The 21,274-nt window shown below is 40.0% G+C and overlaps 1 protein-coding gene across 1 annotated transcript in view; it reads left to right on the top strand.

The window, feature by feature from the left end:
- Heatr3 (HEAT repeat containing 3) overlaps positions 1–21,274 on the top strand; it is a 40,777-nt gene that overhangs the window by 4,800 nt on the left and 14,703 nt on the right. Inside the window, exons 5-10 of the mRNA XM_057753672.1 lie at positions 1,997–2,106; positions 7,214–7,354; positions 12,623–12,900; positions 20,547–20,637; positions 20,754–20,911; positions 21,134–21,216. Of these exons, the coding sequence (XP_057609655.1) occupies positions 1,997–2,106; positions 7,214–7,354; positions 12,623–12,900; positions 20,547–20,637; positions 20,754–20,911; positions 21,134–21,216 (861 nt within the window). The remainder of the gene's footprint in view (positions 1–1,996; positions 2,107–7,213; positions 7,355–12,622; positions 12,901–20,546; positions 20,638–20,753; positions 20,912–21,133; positions 21,217–21,274) is intronic.

Here is a 21,274-nt window from a genome sequence, read left to right as displayed (position 1 = left end):
CTTAGAATATAAAATTGAGTTAGACCTTGAAAAGCTGCCTATATACCATTCTGTAATTTTGTCTTAAACTAGTAGATTTATTCCATCCCACCAGAAATGGGCAAAAGATTTGAGAAAATGACTTCCCCCTTTTATTTTTAGTTTTTCCTTTTTTGTTTTTTGCTTTCTTTTCTCTCCCTCCCTTCTTTCACCACCCCCTACCCCAGGGTCTCACTATGTAATGTTGTCTGGTTTTGAACTCATGATCCCCTTACCTTGGTCTTCTGCTTGGGATTACAGACTGGCTAAAAGAAATGGTACATGAGCAACTGATGGGTGTTTTTCTGTGTACCGACAATCTTTTACTTTATGTCATATAATTTGGTTGTTTGAAACTCTGAATTTCATGGCTGCTAAGCACTAAACACATGGTCTACCACTGTAGTTTTTTTCACTAACCTGGAATTTTTAAAAAAAAAATACTTATTATTTTTAGTTATGTATATGTGTGCAGGTATGTGCATATGAGTGCTGCTACCGTCCCAGGCCAGAAATCTGGAGTTAGAGATGATTATCAGCCTCTAAATGATAGTGCTGGGAATTGAACTCAGGTCTCTACAAAAACAGCACTCTTAACCACTGTATCGTCTTTCTAGCTCTTTTTATCTTTATTTTTTGAGACAGGTATGGTCCAGATTAGCCTGAGACTTGCTATGTAGCTAAGGATGACCTTGAATTCCTGACCCATTTGTTCCTATTTTTCACGTCCTAGACTTATAGGTGTGAGCAACCACATGAGGCTTGAACTGGGAGTTTAAATAATATTTTCTTTGAAAAGAGCCTAATATATCTATAATCCAAAGTAAATGTTTTTTCTTAACTGCCTGTGAGTTCCGTCTTCACCATGTAGTTATCCACTATAGTTACAAAGCTCCTAGACTTTTTTTTGTTTTGTTTTGTTTTTTTTTGGTTTTTCGAGACAGGGTTTCTCTGTGGCTTTGGAGCCTGTCCTGGAACTAGCTCTTGTAGACCAGGCTGGTCTCGAACTCACAGAGATTCACCTGGCTCTGCCTCCCAAGTGCTGGGATTAAAGGCGCGCGCCACCACCGCCCGGCGTTGTTTTGTTTTGTTTTGTTTTGGGGCTCCTAGACTTTTGTTTCCCAGTTTCCATTTCTTTATTGATACATGCTCTGCCTTCTTGACTGTAGCTCAATACTGGAGCCACTAGATAGCTAGCAGAAAATACGTTTACTTGGATAGATTGTATAATAATGTAGTCACCTGTTTGCTCTGTTAGTGTGTTATGTATATGTTTACGTTGAGATTATTTTCTAGAAACGAGTAAAACTATTCATTCCTTTTACCCTGGTTTTAGTGTGTGTGTGTGTGTGTATATATATATATATACACATATACATATGTATGTATATATGTAGTATTGATAACTTTTTTATTTAAACCGAGTTCTATGATTTCAAAACTACTTATTAGAGGAATTTCTCTGAAGATTGAAAACTCTGCTTGATGAAATTATAATTTCAGTCTAGGAGTGAGTAAATATGCTTTTTCAATTTAAAATGTTGCTTTTTATGTGATAGAGGCCTTTGTCCTTACTTGGACTCATTATTAAGTGATCGTGGAGAAACAACAGTCTGCATGAGGAGTTGGGGCCCTGAGCCAGGTGCCAGCACACACAGCATGCAGGATTTCAGAAGTACTGCCTCTCCTGTGGGTCTTGGGTTTTCTTAAGTTTGTAAAAGGGGAAGTTGGATGAGATGATTTCTGAGGCTCTTCCAGCTCTAAGCTTCTTTAAAGATCCCACTGTGATGGAGATGAAACCCTGATTGGTGTTGCCATGTACTATGACTAAGAATGGCCGTTTCTTTATAAATGTGGGGATGTCTGACTCCGATTACTGATTTCATAAAGCATAATTTATTTTTTTCCTAGTTGTCTGTGGTTGATTTCTTAATGTTAAAATATGAACGGTAAAACTTGTTTTTCCCCTTTAATTTAGTGAATGCAGTAGTAGAGCAGTGTCTATATTCAACAAAGAAGGGTGTTTGGAGATTGTGTTAAAGTTCTTGCATAGGTTCCCCACCAGTGTTGACCTGGCTGTTTCCGTAGGTAAGTGAAGAAAGCGCTCGTTTGTTCTTGTGTTGTCTTGTTCAGGACAGCCTATCTGCTGTACAGCAGTGATTGCTGTCTTACTGTTACTTACATAAATGTATAGTGAAGTTCTATTTGTATGGAACTTCTTTTTTTTTAAGATTTATTTATTATATATACAATATTCTGTCTGCATGTATCCCTATGGGACAGAAGAGGGCACCAGATCTCATTACAGATGGTTGTGAGCCACCATGTGGTTGCTGGGAATTGAACTCAGGACCTCTGGAAGAGCAACCAGTGCTCTTATCCTCTGAGCCATCTCGCCAGCGCCTGTATGGAACTTCTTTAAATCTGTGACTAATACTTATACTTAATTCTGCAGGGCTTTTTGGTATTTTGGTTTGTTTTCTTTTTGAGACAGGGCCTTACTATGTACCTCTGGCTAGTCTGGAACTTGCAGTATAGACCAGGCTAACCTCTAATGCTCAGAGATCTGACTCCTGGGTCTGGATTCAAAGGTGTATGCCACCATGTCCTGGTCAGTTCTGAATTGTTTGTTTTGAAAGGGAGGAAGGCAGTTATGTGGGTATGTGTAATATGTTACATCTTAGAAACCTTTATTCGAAACCCCCACCAGGCTTGCCTTTAATCTCAACACTCAGGAGGTACAGGCACTCTGAGTTCAAGGCCAGCCTGGTCTACAGAGTGAATTACAGAACAACCATGATTACACAAAAAAATCATGTTTCAAAAACAAACAAAAAAAACCCAACAACAACAAAAAAGTGTTTGACTTTTCAGTGAGGACAATGTCCCTTTCATGGGAGCTGAGGACATGGAGTCCAACACTTGTCTTTAGCTTCCTACCTTCTTTGTGGTGGTCTAGAGAGCCACTGAGAACCCTCAGTTCTGCAGGAGGAAGCAGCAGAGAGTAGACAGCTGGGCAGAATGCACCGGCAGAGAAACACTTGGAGGGGTTTCTCCTCTCTCCACCTCCCTTTATTAATTCTGCATATTTCCAGAAAGGGAAGAAGAAAATTCCTTCTAGCACTGCGTCTCCTAGGTTTAGTAGGTACTTTTTTTTCTTATTAAAATTTACTTTATGTGTGCATGTGCTGTGTGTGTTGGGGTGCCTAAGAAACCAGAACAAGGCATCAGATCCCTAGGAGCTGGAGCAACAGGCAGTTATGAGCTGTCAGATGTGGGTGCTGGGAACTGAACCTCTGTCAGAGGTTCTCTGTAAGAACAGCAGGTGCTCTTGACAGCTCAGCAACTTCTTTTTTAGCCCTGACTGGCCTGCAACTTGCTTTGTAGATCAGGCCAGCCTTAAATTCACCTGCTTCTTCAATGCTGAGATTAAAGCTGTGTACTACCATGCCCAGCTCTCAGAAGATAGTTTTAGGAGACCAAAAAAGGGAAACAAAATAGTAGAGTAAGCACGACTAGAGAAATTTAAAAGATTGGTCTGTCAAATGAAATCTGTAGGGTAGTGTTTTAAGTGGAGACGTTTGAAACTGCTCACTATTTTAGAAATTATCAGGTGTCTTTATCTTAAACCAGTTTTTATTGTAACAATAAAATATAGGGGTGAGGCTGGAGAGACGGTTTAAGGGTTAAGCGTGTGTACTACACTGCAGAACCTAAGTTTAGTTCCCAGTACCCACATCCTGCTGCTCACAACTGGCTTTAATTCCAGCTCTAGGGGAATAGGTGCCCTTTTATGGGCCTCTGCAGGCACCTGCACTCATATGCACATACCCACAGACAGATATACACACATAATTAAAAAAATATCTTTAAAAAAATCTAAGATAAAAATTTGGTGGTATACACCTTTAATCCTAACTCTTGAGAGGCAGAAACAGGTGGATCTCTGTGAATTGGAGGCCAGCATGATCTACAGAGTGTGTTCCAGGACAACCAGGGCTACCAGTGAAACCCTGTCTTAAAAAACTAGGGAGGGAGGGACTTTTAAAAAGAAATAAACAAAACAAAAATACCCAAACAAACTGGGCTAGCAAAATGGCTTAGTGGGCAAAGGACTTGCTATGCAATCCTGACAACTTGAGTTTTGTCTCAGGGGCCCCACAAGGTGGAAAGAGAGCCAGCTCCAGTAAGCAGCAAGTTGTCTTCTCTTGCTCTGTGGCATATAGTCTATGCTTACACACACACACACACACACACACACACACACACAAAACAAAAAACAAATGAATGCAATTTTTAAAATAAAAAATATTTTTGTGCCTTTATTAAAGGTTTTGGATTTTTTTCTAGTTGTTTTATTACTACTGTGGGTGATAGCACAGACATGCGTGTGCCGTGGAGTGTGTGGGGAGATCAGAAGACAGCTCTATCAAGAATCTAACACCCTCACACCATTGCACATAAAATTAAATAAATTTTTTAAGAAAGGAAAAAGAAAAAAGAATCACTTTTCTCCTTCACTGTAGGCTCTAGAGATAGAGCTCAGGTTGTCAGACTTTTTAAGGAAGCACTCCTTGGCCCCAGTTCTTATTCTCATGTACTTTTCACAGTGAATCATCTTAAGTCATTTTGAAATGTATAATAGTGTTTTCTTTCTGTATTTTGCTAGATTGGTGATTTTATAAACACATTTTGCAAGTAAAGCAACACTTACATATAATACAGTAAATTTATGTGGTTTTGTCCTGTCCAGAATAAGTTTTTTTCCTGTTTTTGTTTATTTTTTAAAACAATCTTTTCTCATTTCACATATCAATCCAAGTTCCCACTTCCTCTCCTCCTCCTGCCCTTCTAACCTTCCAACCCCCCACCCACTCCTCAGAGAGGGTAAGCCTTCCCATGGGGAGTCAACAAAGTCTGGCACATCACTTTGAGGCAGGACCAAGGCCCTCCCCCTAAAATAATTTTTTGAAATTATGTTTATGATAGCATTCATAGCTTATTGATACGGGATTTCCCTCTGTATGCTGTGATATCTTTTATTACCATTGGTTAATAAAAAAACTGCTTTGGGCCTATAGGAGGGCACAGTATAGCCATGCAGATGCTGAAGGAGAAAGACGCCCAGAAACCTTACCGGTAAACCACGAGCTTCGTGGTAAAATACAAAATAATAGGAATGGGTTAATTTAAGTTATAAGAGCTAGCTAGCAATACATCTAAGTAATAGACCAAGCAGTATTTAGTTAACAGTTTCTGTGTGATTATTTTGGGTCTGAGTGCTGGGAAACGAGCAAGTAGCCTCCGCCTACAGCTTGTCTTTCTTTTGTGTTTAGATATTGAGGTGGTTGCTTTGCTGTAGTGTATTGGGGATCCAGCCCAGAACCTTGCTTGTGCTAGGCAAGCACTCTGTAATCAAGCTATTATCCCAGCTCTTTATCTTGTCTTTTGCTAGTGTGACTAGGACTAGTCTCCTAATAACTCAATACATTTAGACGTAAGTATGTGCACACACACATCTCTGCACATAGATGCATTTTGGGATCCAAATTAGATCCCAGCAGTATAGCATGAATTCTAGTTGGTCTTAATAAAAATTCAGAGTCAGATGTAAGGGATGTTAATGCTGAAGATCAGAGAAGTAGAGAGGCCAGCCACTAGAGAGTTCTTTTACCTCTACCAATGCTCAGACCAAAGGGGCAAGCCTGTCCTCAGACTGTCTCCTCAGACTTCATCATCTGACACAGGGTTGATCCCAAGACTGCAACTGTCTCCACCAAACCTCAGACAGCACTGAGTTCTTGTCTCCTGTCTTAAATTTCTCTCTCCACCCAACCATATCACTCCTGTCTCCACCTCTTTAGTACTGGGATTAAAGGTTTAATGTTCCAAAGTGCTGGTTAAGTTCCTTTGTGTGAGCTCTGTTTCTTTTAGACTGGATCAATTTTGTGTAGCCCAGTGTGGCCTTGAACTAACAGACCCCTCTGCCTCTTGAGTGCTGGGATTAGAGGTGTGTGCCACCGTGCTTTGGCCTCTAGTTACTTAGCTCTGTACTCTGATCTTCAGGCAAGCTTTATTTGTTAAAACACAAAGTAAAACACAGCAGTACCTTGTATTTTTGTTTTAGTTTTATTTAGTTTGTGTATGAGTGTATGTGGACCATGTATATTCCTGGTGCCCTTGGAGGTCAGAAGAGTTGGATCCCCTGAAACTGGAGTTACAGATGATTGTGAGCTTTCATATGGGTGCAAAGAACCAAACCCAGGTCCTTTGCAAGAGCAGTAAGTGCTTTTAACTGCTGAGCCATCTCTCCAGTCCTAGTATCATGTTTTTAGATCCGTTTGGATAGATACAGTCTAATTTGAAATTTCTAGATCAAGTATCTCAAAGGAAACAAATTTGGATTTATTTTCCTTTTGTACCTCAGAGGTCTCTTTTGTCAAAACCTTTCATGTGATCTCAGTTGTTTTTATGCTTTCGATTAATTTCTAGCATGAATGTTGTAACCCATTATCTTGGTTTTGTTTTGTATTGCTTTGATTTGTTTTTGATTATTTTAGACAGGGTCTATCTATATAGCCCTGGCTGTCCTGAAACTATGTAGACCAGACTACTCGAACTAATAAATATCCTTCTGAATGCTGGGATTAAAGAGTAATGGTATTAAAGTCAAACACCACCACACTCAGCTACTTTTTTTTGTAAATAGCCCTAATGAATAGTGTTTTTTAATAATCAAAATGCCTAATACCTCAGGTTTGTTCTTGGCAACAAAACCACTGTTAAACATGTGGTGCATGAACTAGAACTTCCTACTACTGGCCTATGATAAGTGTATAAACTGAGGATAAATCAGAGATATTTATAATAATTCAGCATTACCACAACATTTAGTAACCTTTAAGTTATACTCTATGAGAGTCTAGTTCTATAAAGAATTAAAAATTTTCCTCGTTAGTATAGTGGTAAAAAAAAAAAAAAAAAAAAAAAAAAAAAGAATTAAAAATTTAAAGAAGAAGACAGATTGAGATCTCTAGCCCTGATGGTTGTGAAGCCTCTTTTGTGTGTACCTTCCTTGAAGTAAAAAGCCTATACATCTAAAGAAGCAGATGTGTCTAGAAATTGTAAAAAATGCACATTTTTGTATGTTGTACTGGTGTAAATTACCCTAAAATTGTTGGGTTTTGTCTCACAGCATATTGCTTACAGACAGTAACTGAAGAGAACCCAGAGCTCCTGAAGTCTTTTGATGGCACAGCTCTGCGTGCGCTAGAGTCTGCTTTGCTTTGTCCTGTCACCTCGATGGAGTACATTCTGCTAAAGACTCTGGTGGCAGGTAAGGTTTAGCCAAGTTATCTAGTAAATTTCAGTGAGTAAAAGTGGGAGCCTTCTTCATTTCAGCACTCCAGCTTGCGCTCTGCCCTGTCTGAAAGTCTTACTATCAGAGCAGAGACCTTAACTGACATGGTTTTCCATAGTGTGAAGCCTTCCAGGATAGATGTTTCAATTTTTTTAAAAATTTTTTATCTTTTTCTTTTCAGGTTTTTGTTTGTTTTTGTTTTGTTTTATAAAGACAGGATTTCTCTGTAGCTCTGACTATTCTGGAACTTGATCTGAGACCAGGCTGGCCTCAAACTTAGAGGTCTGCTTGCTTCTGCCTCCAGAGAACTAAGATTAAAGGTGTACACAACTACTGCCCTGCTTATCTTTTCTTTTTATGTGTATGTATGTGTGGTTGTGTGTGCTTATGTGCCCCATATGGTATAATACAAAGCATGTTGTCGTACAGCTGAATTTCCAGATTTCTTCATCCTGCAATATGAGACTTTATCCACTAAATGATAACTTTTCCTAAATGTGTTCTCCCTCTCTATCTCTGGTTACCCCCATTCTGCTGTGGATATGACTGTTGTAAAAATTAACCTTACAATAACAAATAGAATCATTTATATTCGTCCCTTTATGGGGAGATAGGGCCTAAGCTCCAAGGTAGTCTACATAGTGAAATGCATCAGTACTATTTCTTTTTAATTTTTGAGAACGGTCTGATGTAGCCCAGGTTGACCTCAAACTTACTGTATAGTCTGATGACCGCAAACTTCCTACACCTTGAGTGCTAGGAGTATGGTTGTGTACCACCACACCCAATTTATACAGTGCTGGGGATCAAACCCAGGGTTGTGTGCATGCTAACCAAGCACTCTACTGACCAAGCTATAGACCCAGCTCATTTACTTCTTTTTCAAGCTGAATAGTATTCCAGAGTGTGTGTGTGTGTCACTCTTGGGTGTTTTTTGTGTGTGGTTTTTCAAGACAGAGTTTCTCTATGTAACAGTCCTGGTTGTCCTGAAATTTACTTTGTAGGCCAGTCTAACCTCAAACTCAGAGATCTTCCTGCCTCTCCCTCCCAAGTGCTGGCATTAAAGGCATGTGCCACCACTGCCTGGCAGTTTGGGGATTTTGAGGCAGGGTTTCTTTATAGCCTTCCCTGTACTGGAAGCCACTCTCTGTTCTCAGATGGGCTTTGTGGGTGGTGTTTACCACTTAGCTATGTTAATCATGCCACAGTGACCATGACTAGTTTTGTCTAGCCTCTGCTTTCAGTATTTTAAGTTATGCCTAGCTGGTATTTTTAGACATAGAGGCTTATATGACTACAACTTGCATTGTAATAGTAAGCTGAAATTGACCTGGAACTTGTGATCCTCTTTTTCGCCACCTCCCAAATGCTAGAATTACTGATGTGCAGCACTAGCCCTGGCTTTGCAGTCCTACGGGTTGAACCCAGGGCTTTGTGTATGCTAGGCAAGCAGTCTACCAACTAAGCTACATCCCCATACCCTGCCATTCTCTTTAAAAAAATTTATTCTGATCTTCCTGGAAGCAATATACTATTTTGGTAGGAAAAAGCCAAGAACTTGTAGTCTGTCTTCTATGTGAGATTTTGGAGGGTTAATAACATCCCAGTATACTTGGGAAATAAACTGCAAAGAAAAGTAACTTAGGTGAAGATGGAGAAAACGGGGTACCTCCTGTCATTTTAAAAGAAATTTGATTAGTGTCTCTGGGTATATGTTGACGGGCCCTGCTCATTTGTTTCCTGGCAGCCCAGACCCAAAATAAACAAATAGAAACTATAATAAGTGCAATACTGTTTGGCCAATAGCTTAAGTGTATTTCTAGCTAGCTTTTATCTTCTTTTTTTTTTTTTTTTTTTAATGGTTTTTCGAGACAAGGTTTCTCTGTAGCTTTTGGTGCCTGTCCTGGAACTAGCTCTTGTAGACCAGGCTGGCCTGGAACTCCCAGAGATCCGCCTGCCTCTGCCTCCCGAGTGCTGGGATTGACGGTGTCCACCACCACCACCTGGCTAGCTTTTATAGCTTAAATCACCACATGGTTGTGGTCTACCGGCAAGGTTCCATCTAGCATCTGACGTCTGTCTCCTGTGGTGGCTACATGGCTTCTCACTGACTCTACCTACTTTCTTCCAATATTCAGTTTAGTTTTCCCCACTAGCTCTATTCTGCCCTATCACAAAGCAAAGCAGCTTCTTTATTTATTAACCAATAAAAGCAACACATATACAAAAGGACTTCCCACACCATTTCCCCTTTTCTGTCTAAATAAAAAGGAAGGTTTTAACTTTAGTATAGTAAAATTACATATAACAAAACAGGTATCAAATAAAAATTATAGTTATAATATTTAGATATACTTTATCTTTTATTATAACTAAGGAAACCTATAACTATAACTTTGTATTCTTCAATACCATCAAAGATTCCAGAAGGTTATAATATTACCTAAGTAAATAGGAAGTGCATTATAAGCAACTTGCAAAACTCTAGAATTGACAGAGACATCTTGCTGCCTACATAGTCACCCAAAGTTCTTCTGTAACATTGGGGGCACCCAGTCTTCAGCCTACAGGCCCATAGTATCCAACAGACTTTTCCATGAAGCAGGAAATTCAAAGATCTGTTCTGCCTTGTAATGGCAAAGTCCATCAGTTTCTTTTTTCTGTGTCCTGATGAATGTTTGGCAGACTCTTTCACGAAGCAGCAACCGTGAAGGATGGTCCCATCCTTAGGCAAGTCCGGCAGTCATTTTTCTATGTGTCCTGCATGTCCAGTTCATACAGCATAATGTCAAGCAGTCCAGGCAAGAACATTCTCCTGCCCAAATGTCTAACAAACTCCATAAGGAGTCTCTTTGATGCCCATTAACCTCTTGAAGTAGATTGGTGCTGCCAGGAGCAGATGTGTCTCATTAGTATGAAAAGTCCTAAGTTCTTAAAACATTTTAAATGCCATATTCTGTTAGTCTTTGAAAGATTTGAAGAATATCCATCTGAAATACATGTTTGTACGTCTAGACTAACATGACTACAAGCTTGACTATTGTAGATGACTATTAACCTACATTACATTTTTAAATGATCTACACAAATACAATATCTTAATCAAGAGCCTAAATATACATAACAAAATTGACCTTAATTTTGCATCAATAAACCAAGATCCATACCAATGCAAAGTATTCATTTTTATATCATATCTCCCTTTAAATATAAATGAACATTTATAAACAATCCTTTAGGGAATTTGGATGTAGTTCTCTCCTAATTGCTTTTTGTTGAGGAAGTATTTTATTTTGTGGGGTTCATTGAGACCTTTGGGGGGAATCTTGGTCCATCAAACCACATTAGTCTTAAAGGAAACCTCAGATTCTCATCCTCTGTGCAAACAAAATCAGAGCCTCTTTTTCAAAGCAACATAGCCCTAGACCCAAATGTTGAAGTCAAGATACCTTTAAAATACATATGTTGGTCTGTACTCAGCTCATTCACAGTAAAAAAAAAAAAAAAAAAAAAAAACCCTCAAAGAAAACACAATAATATACATAATCCAGACTCTCTTTATGTGGCTTATTTTTCTTTACTCCTTTAATCTCTGACTGACTGCTCTTTCTCTTTCAAGACTACTTTATTTTAACCACTTCTTTTTATAACTCTCTATACTCTTCTTTCTTCTTTTTTAAACCCTGTGACCCATTTAGAGGTTTTTTTTTTATCTGTAATTATTTTCTGACCAGGATGACTGCTTCTTAAAATGCTAAGCAGCATGGCTCGAACTAAGGCTGCTTCACCTTTTGGTTCCACCCAGTCCAATATGGCAGAGGTTCAGTGCCAGTTCTGCGAGCCATGCTCACAGCCCCATTTTCAGACACACAGTGGGTCTATGTTGCCATTAAGCAAGTTATAGCATGCTGCTCACAAACCCCATTTAGTGCTCTGTAGCCTGAACACTCCCCCCCCCCCCAAAGAGTCAGAGTTGTTAGCACAACTAGCACGAACCAGGAATTCTTCTTAAGGAGCCATGCAGTTTTTGCTGCTATCCCTGAGTTAGGAAGCCTTCTCTTAAAAGAATTGTACCTCTGCTTGCTTCTAGCAAACAGAGCCCACTTGAGAAGATGCTGTTACCAAAAAAGCTGTGCTTAACTCTGTTCTTTTGTGTCTAGAATTTCTTTTTAAGCTATGTCAGGCTTTATGTGAATGTAATAGGCCCATGTTAGCACCATTTTGTTGACAGAAACAGCTCATTTGTTCCTGGCCACCCAGACCTGAAATAATTACACAGAAACTGTATTAATTAAATCACTATTTTGCCTATTAGCTCAGGTTTCTTATTTGCTACATCTTATATTTTGAATTAGCCAATTTCTATTATTTTGTATTTTACCACAAGGCTTGTGGTTTACCAGCAAGGTTCCAGTGGGCTCCGGTGGGTGGGCATCTTTCTCCTTCAGTAGTGGCGCTATGTGGCATCCCTCTGATTCTGCCTACTTTCTCTGTATCTCTTCCAGCCTGACTATATTCTGCCCCACTATAGGCCCAAAGGAGCTTCTTTATTAACCAATGATATTCATAGCATACTAAGGGGAATCCCACATTATTTGTGCAAAGACAAGATAAACAAAGGCAGTTGAGTTTTATAAATTACACCAGAGCTTAAAGACTCAGCCCTGTGGAAACTCTTTTCCCCCCTCACTACTATATTAATATTATGTTATGTTCCATATACTTTGTTTATTTTTACTATTTAGCATTTCCCTTTATTACACCAAAATCAGCCTGTGTATTAGTGTTAGAACTCATTCTTTTTTTTTAATATTTTATTTATTATGTATACAATATTCGGTCTGTGTGTATGCCTGCAGGCCAGAAGAGAGCACCAGACCTCATTATAGATGGTTGAGAACCACCATGTGGTTGCTGGGAATTGAACTCAGGACCTTTGGAAGAGCAGGCAATGCTCTTAACCTCTGAGCCATCTCTCCACCCCTGGAACTCATTCTTTTTTTTTTTTTTTTTTTTTTTTTGATTTTTCGAGACAGGGTTTCTCTGTAGCTTTGGTGCCCGTCCTGGAACTAGCTCTTGTAGACCAGGCTGGCCTCGAACTCCCAGAGATCCGCCTGCCTCTGCCTCCCGAGTGCTGGGATTAAAGGCGTGCGCCACCACCGCCCGGCTTAGAACTCATTCTTAATAAGGATTCCACAGGTAATTCTTTTGTCTTCATTATTTATCTTTATTATTTTTTCCCAGGCACAATGTGGAACCTAAAGGACATTATTCCATCTAAGAGTCAGGCAGAAATCATAAATGCCATACTGAAGATCTTGTCTGAAGTTCTGGAAGTGAATGGTGCTGACACAGTTATTCAGATGAAAGAGGCCGAAGCCCAGCGGTTAAAGACTGCTGCAGAGACTGAGGACGTACTAGCAAATGCTAATGGTGATGATTTGGTCGAAGATGATGAAATGGAAGAAATTCCTCGTAAAAGAAAACTTAGAAAGAAGACATTTATTTCTGATTTACTTCCAGTAAGTCAGAATGGTGTTCAACATTATTAATAGATGAATTAATATATCTCTTTTCTTCAACAGGTGTCCTTAACATTATAGAAAAATACTACAGCCAATTTTTAGTAAAAGTCATATTTTCCTGTTGATTCTCATAACATTAGAAATGTACCCTTGTAGCCGGGCGGTGGTGGCGCATGCCTTTAATCCCAGCACTCAAGAGGCAGAGGCAGGCAGATCTCTTGAGTTTGAGGCCAGCCTGGTCTACAAGAGCTAGTTCTAGATCAGGCTCCCAAGCCACAGAGAAACCCTGTCTCAAAAAACAAAAACAAACAAACAAAAAAAAAAAAGGAAAGAAAGAAATGTACCCTGTTTAGAAAAAAAACAAACAAAAATCTCTTGTCTAAAATGAAACCTTTCTGTGTGGGAGCTTTCAGTTGGGGCAACCTAACCCAAATACCAGCAGCCTGTCTTCCTGCCTCTGTCCATTTCAGTTACCCATCGATTCCCAGGCTGCCTTCATACTGATCTTATCCACTCAGTTTGTCACTTGAGTTCTTATCTTTTATGTTATTATTATATTTATCAGGGCAATAGAACAAACTTTCATTCCCCCACTGCCATCAGGCTGAGAAGAGGTTGGGAAATGTGGCTTTATGCTAGTGTGGTGTTGCAGAGAGATGCATGGTTGAGTTGTTTCAGCTGAGAAAGTGGAGATGGATCCATGCTTTGTGAGAATGCTTTCCTGCAGGAGGTGAGAATATAGGCAGGAAGGGAAGACCCAGTTGAAGACACATACTTCCTGTGCCCCAGATGAGATTCTTCAGTCGTTTCCTGTACTCGGGGAGCCCTCTGTTTAGGAAGATTGACACGTAAGCCTGTGGCTCTGAGCCCTATGCTAAGAACAGTGGTAGAATTGTGACCAAATTCCTGTCATTTCTGTACACTTGGTAAATGTAATTAATCCCAGATGGGAAAGCAAAGAAGAAAGCTGTTGGAAATGACGTAGGGCCAGCTGAGCTGTGTGAAATGGTGAAGTAAGAGATAGAACTGTGAAGACATGGCAATATTTAGAAAATTTACTCAGCTGGCAGGAAAGGCAGGAATGCTGCTGAAGAAAGTTGACAAGCCTCAGCTAGGAGAATACAATTCACATCCTCTCATGGGACAGTGCCAAGGGTGGCTTGTCTTGATTTACATGAAATGAATTGAAATTCATTGTCTTTAATCAATATCTTGCAGTTGTGATTAGAATTTTTTTGTTGTTTTGTTTTTTGGACAGGGTTTCTCTGTAATAGTCCTTGCTGTCCTGGAACTCGCTTTGTAGACCAGGCTGGCCTCAAACTTACAGAGATCTGCCTGCTTCTTCCAAGTGCTGGGATTAAAAACAAGCACCACTATTTAGGATTCTTTAAATAGAATATAGCTCAGAAGTATTTTCTTATAGACTGTTTGCTTGTTTATTATGTTTTAGCTTTTCTAGTAGGTAGTGTTATAAGTGTGCATCACCATGCCCAAGTCTTGCATTCTTAAAGACTCATGAAGCATAGTTTTATGTTTTGTTTTTTTTTAGTTACTGCATTTTATTGTTAGGTAGGAGGCATGTGCATGTGATAGAACATGTGTGGAGGGAAGAGGGCAACTTATAGGAGTCAGTTATCTTTTTCTACCATGTGGGACCTGGGGATTGAACTCAGTTCATCAGGGTTCACAACAGGAGCCTTTAACCACTGAGCCATCTAACCTGCATAATTTAATCTTAGTTGCTTTGAAGAAATCAAGAATTTTATATATAGAACAGTTTCATATGAACAACCAAAGCATTGTGTTAAGTGAGAAGGCCATTCTATCCTCAAGTTGCTTACAGATCAGAAAATGACGTAAAAATCATAACACCTCCTATTTGAACATAGCACGTGTATTAGAACCTCAGATTTAATCCTTGTCTCACTTTGCTTGTGTCAGCATTTTTGAAAACCAGCACGATGGAGGGGAGCACAGCCGTACACCTTGTCTAAAGGGAGACGTTTGTGAGGAACCTAGTAGTGTTTCTTGGGATATCACAGAAGGTTGAAGGGTAGACCTGGAATGTGTTTGGTTTCATGTCCATGTGTAGAAAGTGTGTGTGTGATGTATTGGTGTTTTTAGCTGCAGGTGTACTAGTCTGTGTCCTGATGGATTCAGGCATACTGCTTTTCTACTCCATCTGCCTATCAGATGTTGATGTTGTTTTGAGACAGTTTATCTGTGCAATTCAGGCTGACTTCAGACTCTTTTAAGTCTTCACCTCTGGAGTGTGAGATTACCATGACTCTTAGCTTCAGAAATTGCCAGGGTACTCTGAAGGATCTGAAATTCTTTCTGGTAGTCAGACAGTGGCATTCACATGTTACTCTTGTCTGCAGTTTTACTTCCAGGAGGCTCTTAAAAGGATTGTAAAGGATCAAAAAACCAAAGAGAAGAAAAAGTAAAGGAGCAGGGCAGTGGTGGCGCACACCTTTAATCCCAGAAGGCAGAGGCAGGCGGATCTTTGTGAGTTCGAGGCCAGCCTGGTCTACAAGAGCTAGTTCCAGGATAGGCTCCAAAGCTACAGAGAAACCCTGTCTTGACCCCCCCCCCAAAAAAAAAGAGTAAAGGGAAGAGAAAGGAGAAACCCTCCCCTCTGCCAAGATTGAGGTAGGAATGTCACCCTTTAAAAATAGTAGGTGATTGATTTCAATGTTCTGCCCTTGGGAATTACAGATCTGAACGATCACATTAACCGGATGTATTTCCTTAAGTATTATTTGAAAAATAGAGGGATGTAAAGGGAGTATGTGCTGGGGAGATGACTCAGTGGGTATGAACACTTGTTCTGTAAGCAGAAAAACCTAGGTTCAAATATCCAGAACTTACATAAAAAGCCAAGCATGACTGCATGTGCTTTTAACTCCAGTAGTAGGGGAGTAGAAAGATGGATCCTCAGAGCTCAATAGCCAGCAAATCTAGCCAAAACAGTAGAATCGTGAGGTATTCAACAGTGGAGACTCTGCTGCTGCATTCAGCGTGGCCCCAGGAGTAGACCCGAGTGTGGCAGTGAGGGGATGAAAGTACGTAGACAGAAAGTTGGGGTCTGGGCTCTCAGCAGAAGAAACTGCAGGACCCCAAATTTCCTTATGCCTATTATATAGAGTTGAACAGAGAGATGAGGTTAGCTTATTATGTATTATTTCACACAACTGAATTAGGAGGTGGAGTTATTACATACAGATAAACAAGAAGACAAGCTTAACTAATTTTGGTAGAATCAGTCTCGGTAGCAGAACAGTTTTTAGGCCATAAACATGCAGGGGCAGAAGGCTGTGGTGGACCTGTTCTGCACACACTGTCAACATCCACACACAGATCAGAAGGAAAGGCTTTGCCATTTCTCCATGGGTCTGAGGTTCTGAGCTCTTTTGCTTATGTCATAATTAAAAATTCACTTACTCAAGCTTTCTCTGCTCCCTATACCCTGTGTCAAGGCAATGAGGTAGGGTGTGATAGAGGAAGCCTGCTTCGCTCTGTGTGTGTGCTTGTACACTCATGGGCTCTCACTATGTACATATGATATGGACACCGGGGGCTGAGGATATTGTTAGTGGTGGAATGCCTGCTAATTGTGTTTAAGGCCCTAGGTTTAATGCTGGCACAATGAAAGAGAAGAAAAATTTTGAGCTCATAAAATACAGTGTTTTCTCAAAGCAAAAATTGCTTTTAAAGCCGGGCGGTGGTGGCGCACGCCTTTAATCCCAGCACTCGGGAGGCAGAGGCAGGCGGATCTCTGCGAGTTCGAGACCAGCCCGGTCTACAAGAGCTAGTTCCAGGACAGGCTCCAAAACCACAGAGAAACCCTGTCTTGAAAAAAACCAAAAAAAAAAAAAAAAATTGCTTTTAAAGCCTTAACTCATTACCTTATAATTAGCATTCAAGTAAGTTAGGCAGCCAGCATTTAAGTGCCAGTAGAATGCTAGGTGTCATACTCGCCGTGCAAGGAGTACAAACTCACAGTAAACTGAGGTCCTTCACACTGCCCTGTAGATTCTGCTGAAGTCCTGTCAGTTAGAAACCAATTGTATCTTTAAACTTAAGGTTTAACACAAATGTGTAAAGAAAACAATTTTTAATACACGCAGGAATAGAGTATTCCTCTTTAGCTTCCAGAATTATAATTTATCCAGTCTGGTGTTTTATTTCATCGATACCTCTTCAGCTGCCCCTCCCTGCTCCTGGTTACTTTGACACAAATCCCAGATGCCGCAACATCTCTGGGCTGATCCTTTATGTCAGCTTGATAATAGCAAGAAGTAGAGGAATGCTCTGAGCAGCAATCACTTTAAGGGGAAGCTAATCTCAGAATTTCTTCTAACATGGATCCATAGCAAATGTATTTAGTAACAGTATATTCTTAGCTTAGCTGAGCACCACACATATAGACCAGAATAGAAATGGTTTTTATATACAGTGTTAGTAGAAAAAATATGAAATATAAATTCATAGATTGCTGTTAGATTAGCAGTCTATTTTCTGTTTTCTATGGGGAGGGGCAGGTGCTAGGGATTGGTCCCATCGCGCGCGGGCACACACACAGCATGTATTCTATCAGCCATCCTTCATTTTTGTTAGATAACATAGGCCAAAGTTATAGTTAAATTTTTAAACGGCATTTGTTGGTGGGATTTTATTTTTTTGTTTGTTTGAGACAGTGTTACTATGTAGTTCTGGCTGTCCTGGAACTTGATATGTAGACCATGCTGGTCTCAAGCTCACAGAGATCCATCTGCCTCTGCTTCTTGAGTGCTGGGATAAAGGTGTGCCACCATGCTTAGCTCGTTAGTTGGATTTTAAATGAGCACAAACATTAGAAAGGAAAATGATGATGCATCATAAGACCTATAGATATATTTTTAACTTTAGACCCAGTAAATTTGAGAAAATAAGATACTTATACAGCCGGGCGGTGGTGGTGCACGCCTTTAATCCCAGCACTTGGGAGGCAGAGGCAGGCGGATCTCTGTGAGTTCGAGACCAGCCTGGTCTACAGAGCTAGTTCCAGGACAGGCTCCAAAGCCACAGAGAAACCCTGTCTCGAAAAACCAAAAAAAAAAATAAATAAATAAAAATAAATAAATAAATAAAAAAAATTAAAAAAAAAAGATACTTATACATATCCACGGGGAATTGGCTCTAACTGAGGCCCCGTCCCACCCCACCCTGTGTTCCAAATGCCCAGGTGTTAAGTTCTTCATATGAAATGGCATGTTATTTGCATCCACTTATATGCATCCTCCCATAGCTTTCAATCATCTTTAGATTGGGTTTTTGTTTGTTGGTTTTGTTTTAATATAGGGTCAGTCTCGAATTTGCTGTGTAGCCAGAGGATGACTTGTAATTTCTAATCCTCCTGTCTCCACTTCCCAAGTCCTCTGATTACAGGCATGTGCCACCATGCCCAGGTTGTATAGTGTTGGAGATCATACCCAAGATTTTGTGTATAATAGACAAGCATTCTACCAACTGAGCTATATGCCCCCATTTTGAATTCTTAACAATATGTAATACAGTGTTAGATGAGAAGGGATTGTTTTGCGAGCTTACTTAATTTAATGCTGAGGATCAGTCCCAAGGCTTTGCACATTCTTGGCAAACACTCTCCAGCCCTCTTAGTAAAATGTAATTGTTTTTTATATATAGTTATATTACTTATAGAATACTGACAAGTGCAGATGCAGTTTTTCCTTAGATATTTTTGGCCTTGGTTTGGTTAGCCAGTCATAGTGGAATGTGTCTGTGTCCCAGATACTTGGGCTGAGATAGGAAGGTTAAGCCCCGGAGTTTGAGCTTTTCCTCCCCCGACAGTACAGTATAGTAAGAGGGTTTTTGTCTTTGTTTTTCAAGACAGGGTTTCTCTGTAGCTTTGGCACTTGCCCTGGAACTTACTTTGTAGACCAGGCTGGCCTTGAACTCACAGAGTTCCGCCAGCCTCTGCCTCTCAAGTGCTGGATTAAAGGTGCACTTACCACCCCTGGCTTAGTAAGAGTTTTTAACAAGGAAGAAAAAAAGAAGATGGAAAATCATTAATTTCATGATTACAGAACTTAGAAATATAGAAGATTGGCTATAACCTAAAATATTCACGTCTATGGAATGCTTGGTCAATTATAGTCGATTCACTTAGTAAAATTTTGTTTCATTAAAAAAGAAAGTTAGAATTTATAAACAATAAAGTGCATGTTATTTTCAAGGTTATTTCACTCGCAGAATATCAGTGTGACTGATTGACTTTTTACAGGCAATTTAAGAATTATGGCCTGGGTGGTGGTGGCACATGCCTTTAATCCCAGCACTGGGAAGGCAGAGTGAGTTCTAGGACAGCTAGGATTGCTATACAAGAAACTCTGTCTCAAAAACAAACAAAAAAGAATTAGGTTTATAGGTTTATATTGTTCCTTTTAAGAAATAATAATTGATAAAATTTATGTTTTTAGAGAAAAATGTCTCCATTTCTTTCTTTTTTATTTTCTTAAGTTTTATGTGTGTTATGTGCAGATGGGTGGGGGTGCCCATGGAGGTTGGAAAAAGTGCATCAGAGTCTCTTGGAGCTGGAGTTAAAGACAGTTGTGAGCTACCTAATGTGCTGAGAACCAAACTTGGGTCCTCTGCAGGAACAGTACAGTACACAGTCAGTCTCTCTCTCTCTCTCTCTTTGAGACTGGGTGGCTTCATAGCTCTCCTATTCTCCTGCCCCTGCTTCCCAGCTGCACCACCATGTCCAGCTTTTTTTTTTTTTTACGACAGGTTCTCTGGGTAACAGCCTTGCTCTGTAGGAACTTGCTTTGCAGACGAGGCTAGCCTCTAACTCAGAGTTCTACCTGCCTTTACCTCCCAAGTACTGGGATTAAAAGCCCTTGCCACCACTGCATGGCTTTTTTATTCTTATTTTAGTTATTCATTTATTTTTCTTGTCTTCAGTCTTAAAGAGTTGCTTCACATTTTATTTTTCATAGAAAATTGGGGATGGAGGTTATGTGCTACTTTATCAAGCATTGTTAATTTAAGACTTGATAATGTTTGTGGGTATGTTTGTTTTTGAGACAGGATGTCAGTATGTAGGTTGGGCTGGCCTCAAATAGAGATAATTTTCCTGACTGCCACCTGAGTGCTGAAATTACAGGTGTGTGCCACCATGGGTGTGTCGAATGTAATCTGTTCAAAAAGATGGCTAAAATATGTTGTTTAAGCAGCTAGTGTCTGAAAGGAGCTTTGGTTTAACCTTAGTATGCTGAGTTACTTCTTTTTGAGACAACTTCTCTGTATAGTCCTGACTGTCCTGGAACTTGCTTTGTAGACCTCAAACTCACAGAGATCCACCTGTCTCTGCTTCACAAGCTGAGCTACTAGTTAACACATAGGTCAAAATTCAAGGTGAATATGTTTGTTCTCTCCAATGGAGCCTGTGATAGATGGAACCCAGTTAACAGAGACTTGCTCTACTAGGCCAAGAGGAGATCACAGTGCTCATTTGTACCTCTGTAACTTTTCCAAACCTCATATTCTCTATTCCAAGTGCAGAAATTGTCCAATAGACTTTAATCAAGGAAACTGATACAAAAAATGCATGATTTATTATTATTATTATTATTTTTTAGTCTACTGACAAGGAGCTGAGAGAGACCATAGCATTGCTGACAGCTCAGCAGACTGCTCTGGAAATCATTGTCAACATGTGCTGCAGTGAAGGTTTGCTCCCCGCTTACGTGAGACGTTCCACTACCCAGTCCCCACCCCCACACCAAGGACTGCTTCTGTGGGAGTTTCTTTGATACCCAGTTATGTCTGGTTTGCCCTCTCCTCAGATCCCTCTGATGATGAGTGGGAAGAACTTTCTAGTAGTGATGAAAGTGAGGCCTTTATGGAAAGCTCCTTCAATGAGTGCAGTGGGCAGCTGCTGTCCCCATTGTGCCTGTCCCATGAGATTCACACTGCCCTGACCAACTGCCTCATCCCAAAAAAGGTAATTAGTTTCATCCTGGCCTCAGGTTGGAGTGTGGGAATGATTGATGTGAGCTGTGACCTGGAGAGCAGGAGTTGGCGGCTTGGGTGTAAAGCAGAACTGACAACTAAGATGCACACGTTGTGACCATGCTAATATGTAAACAGTAAGTCAGACTTTATAGAGAAGTCCTGTTTAAGATGATCTCCCTTTTATCTTTTCCTGTTTCCCTTTCAAACCTAGGTTTTTGAGAAAACCGCTTCACCAAACAGTGTTGCCATTGACATATGTTCTAGGAACCCTACTTGGAAACCTTTGATTAAGAAGTAAGAACCTTTCTATTTTCAAAACATTTATCGTTTTTTATTATGTGAGTTGTTGGAA

The sequence above is a fragment of the Chionomys nivalis genome, chromosome 21, assembly GCF_950005125.1.
Source record: "Chionomys nivalis chromosome 21, mChiNiv1.1, whole genome shotgun sequence".
In the NCBI taxonomy this organism is placed as follows: Eukaryota; Metazoa; Chordata; class Mammalia; order Rodentia; family Cricetidae; genus Chionomys; species Chionomys nivalis.
The sequence above is the reverse complement of the archived record's forward strand: the minus strand, read 5'-3'. Positions and strand labels throughout refer to the sequence as shown.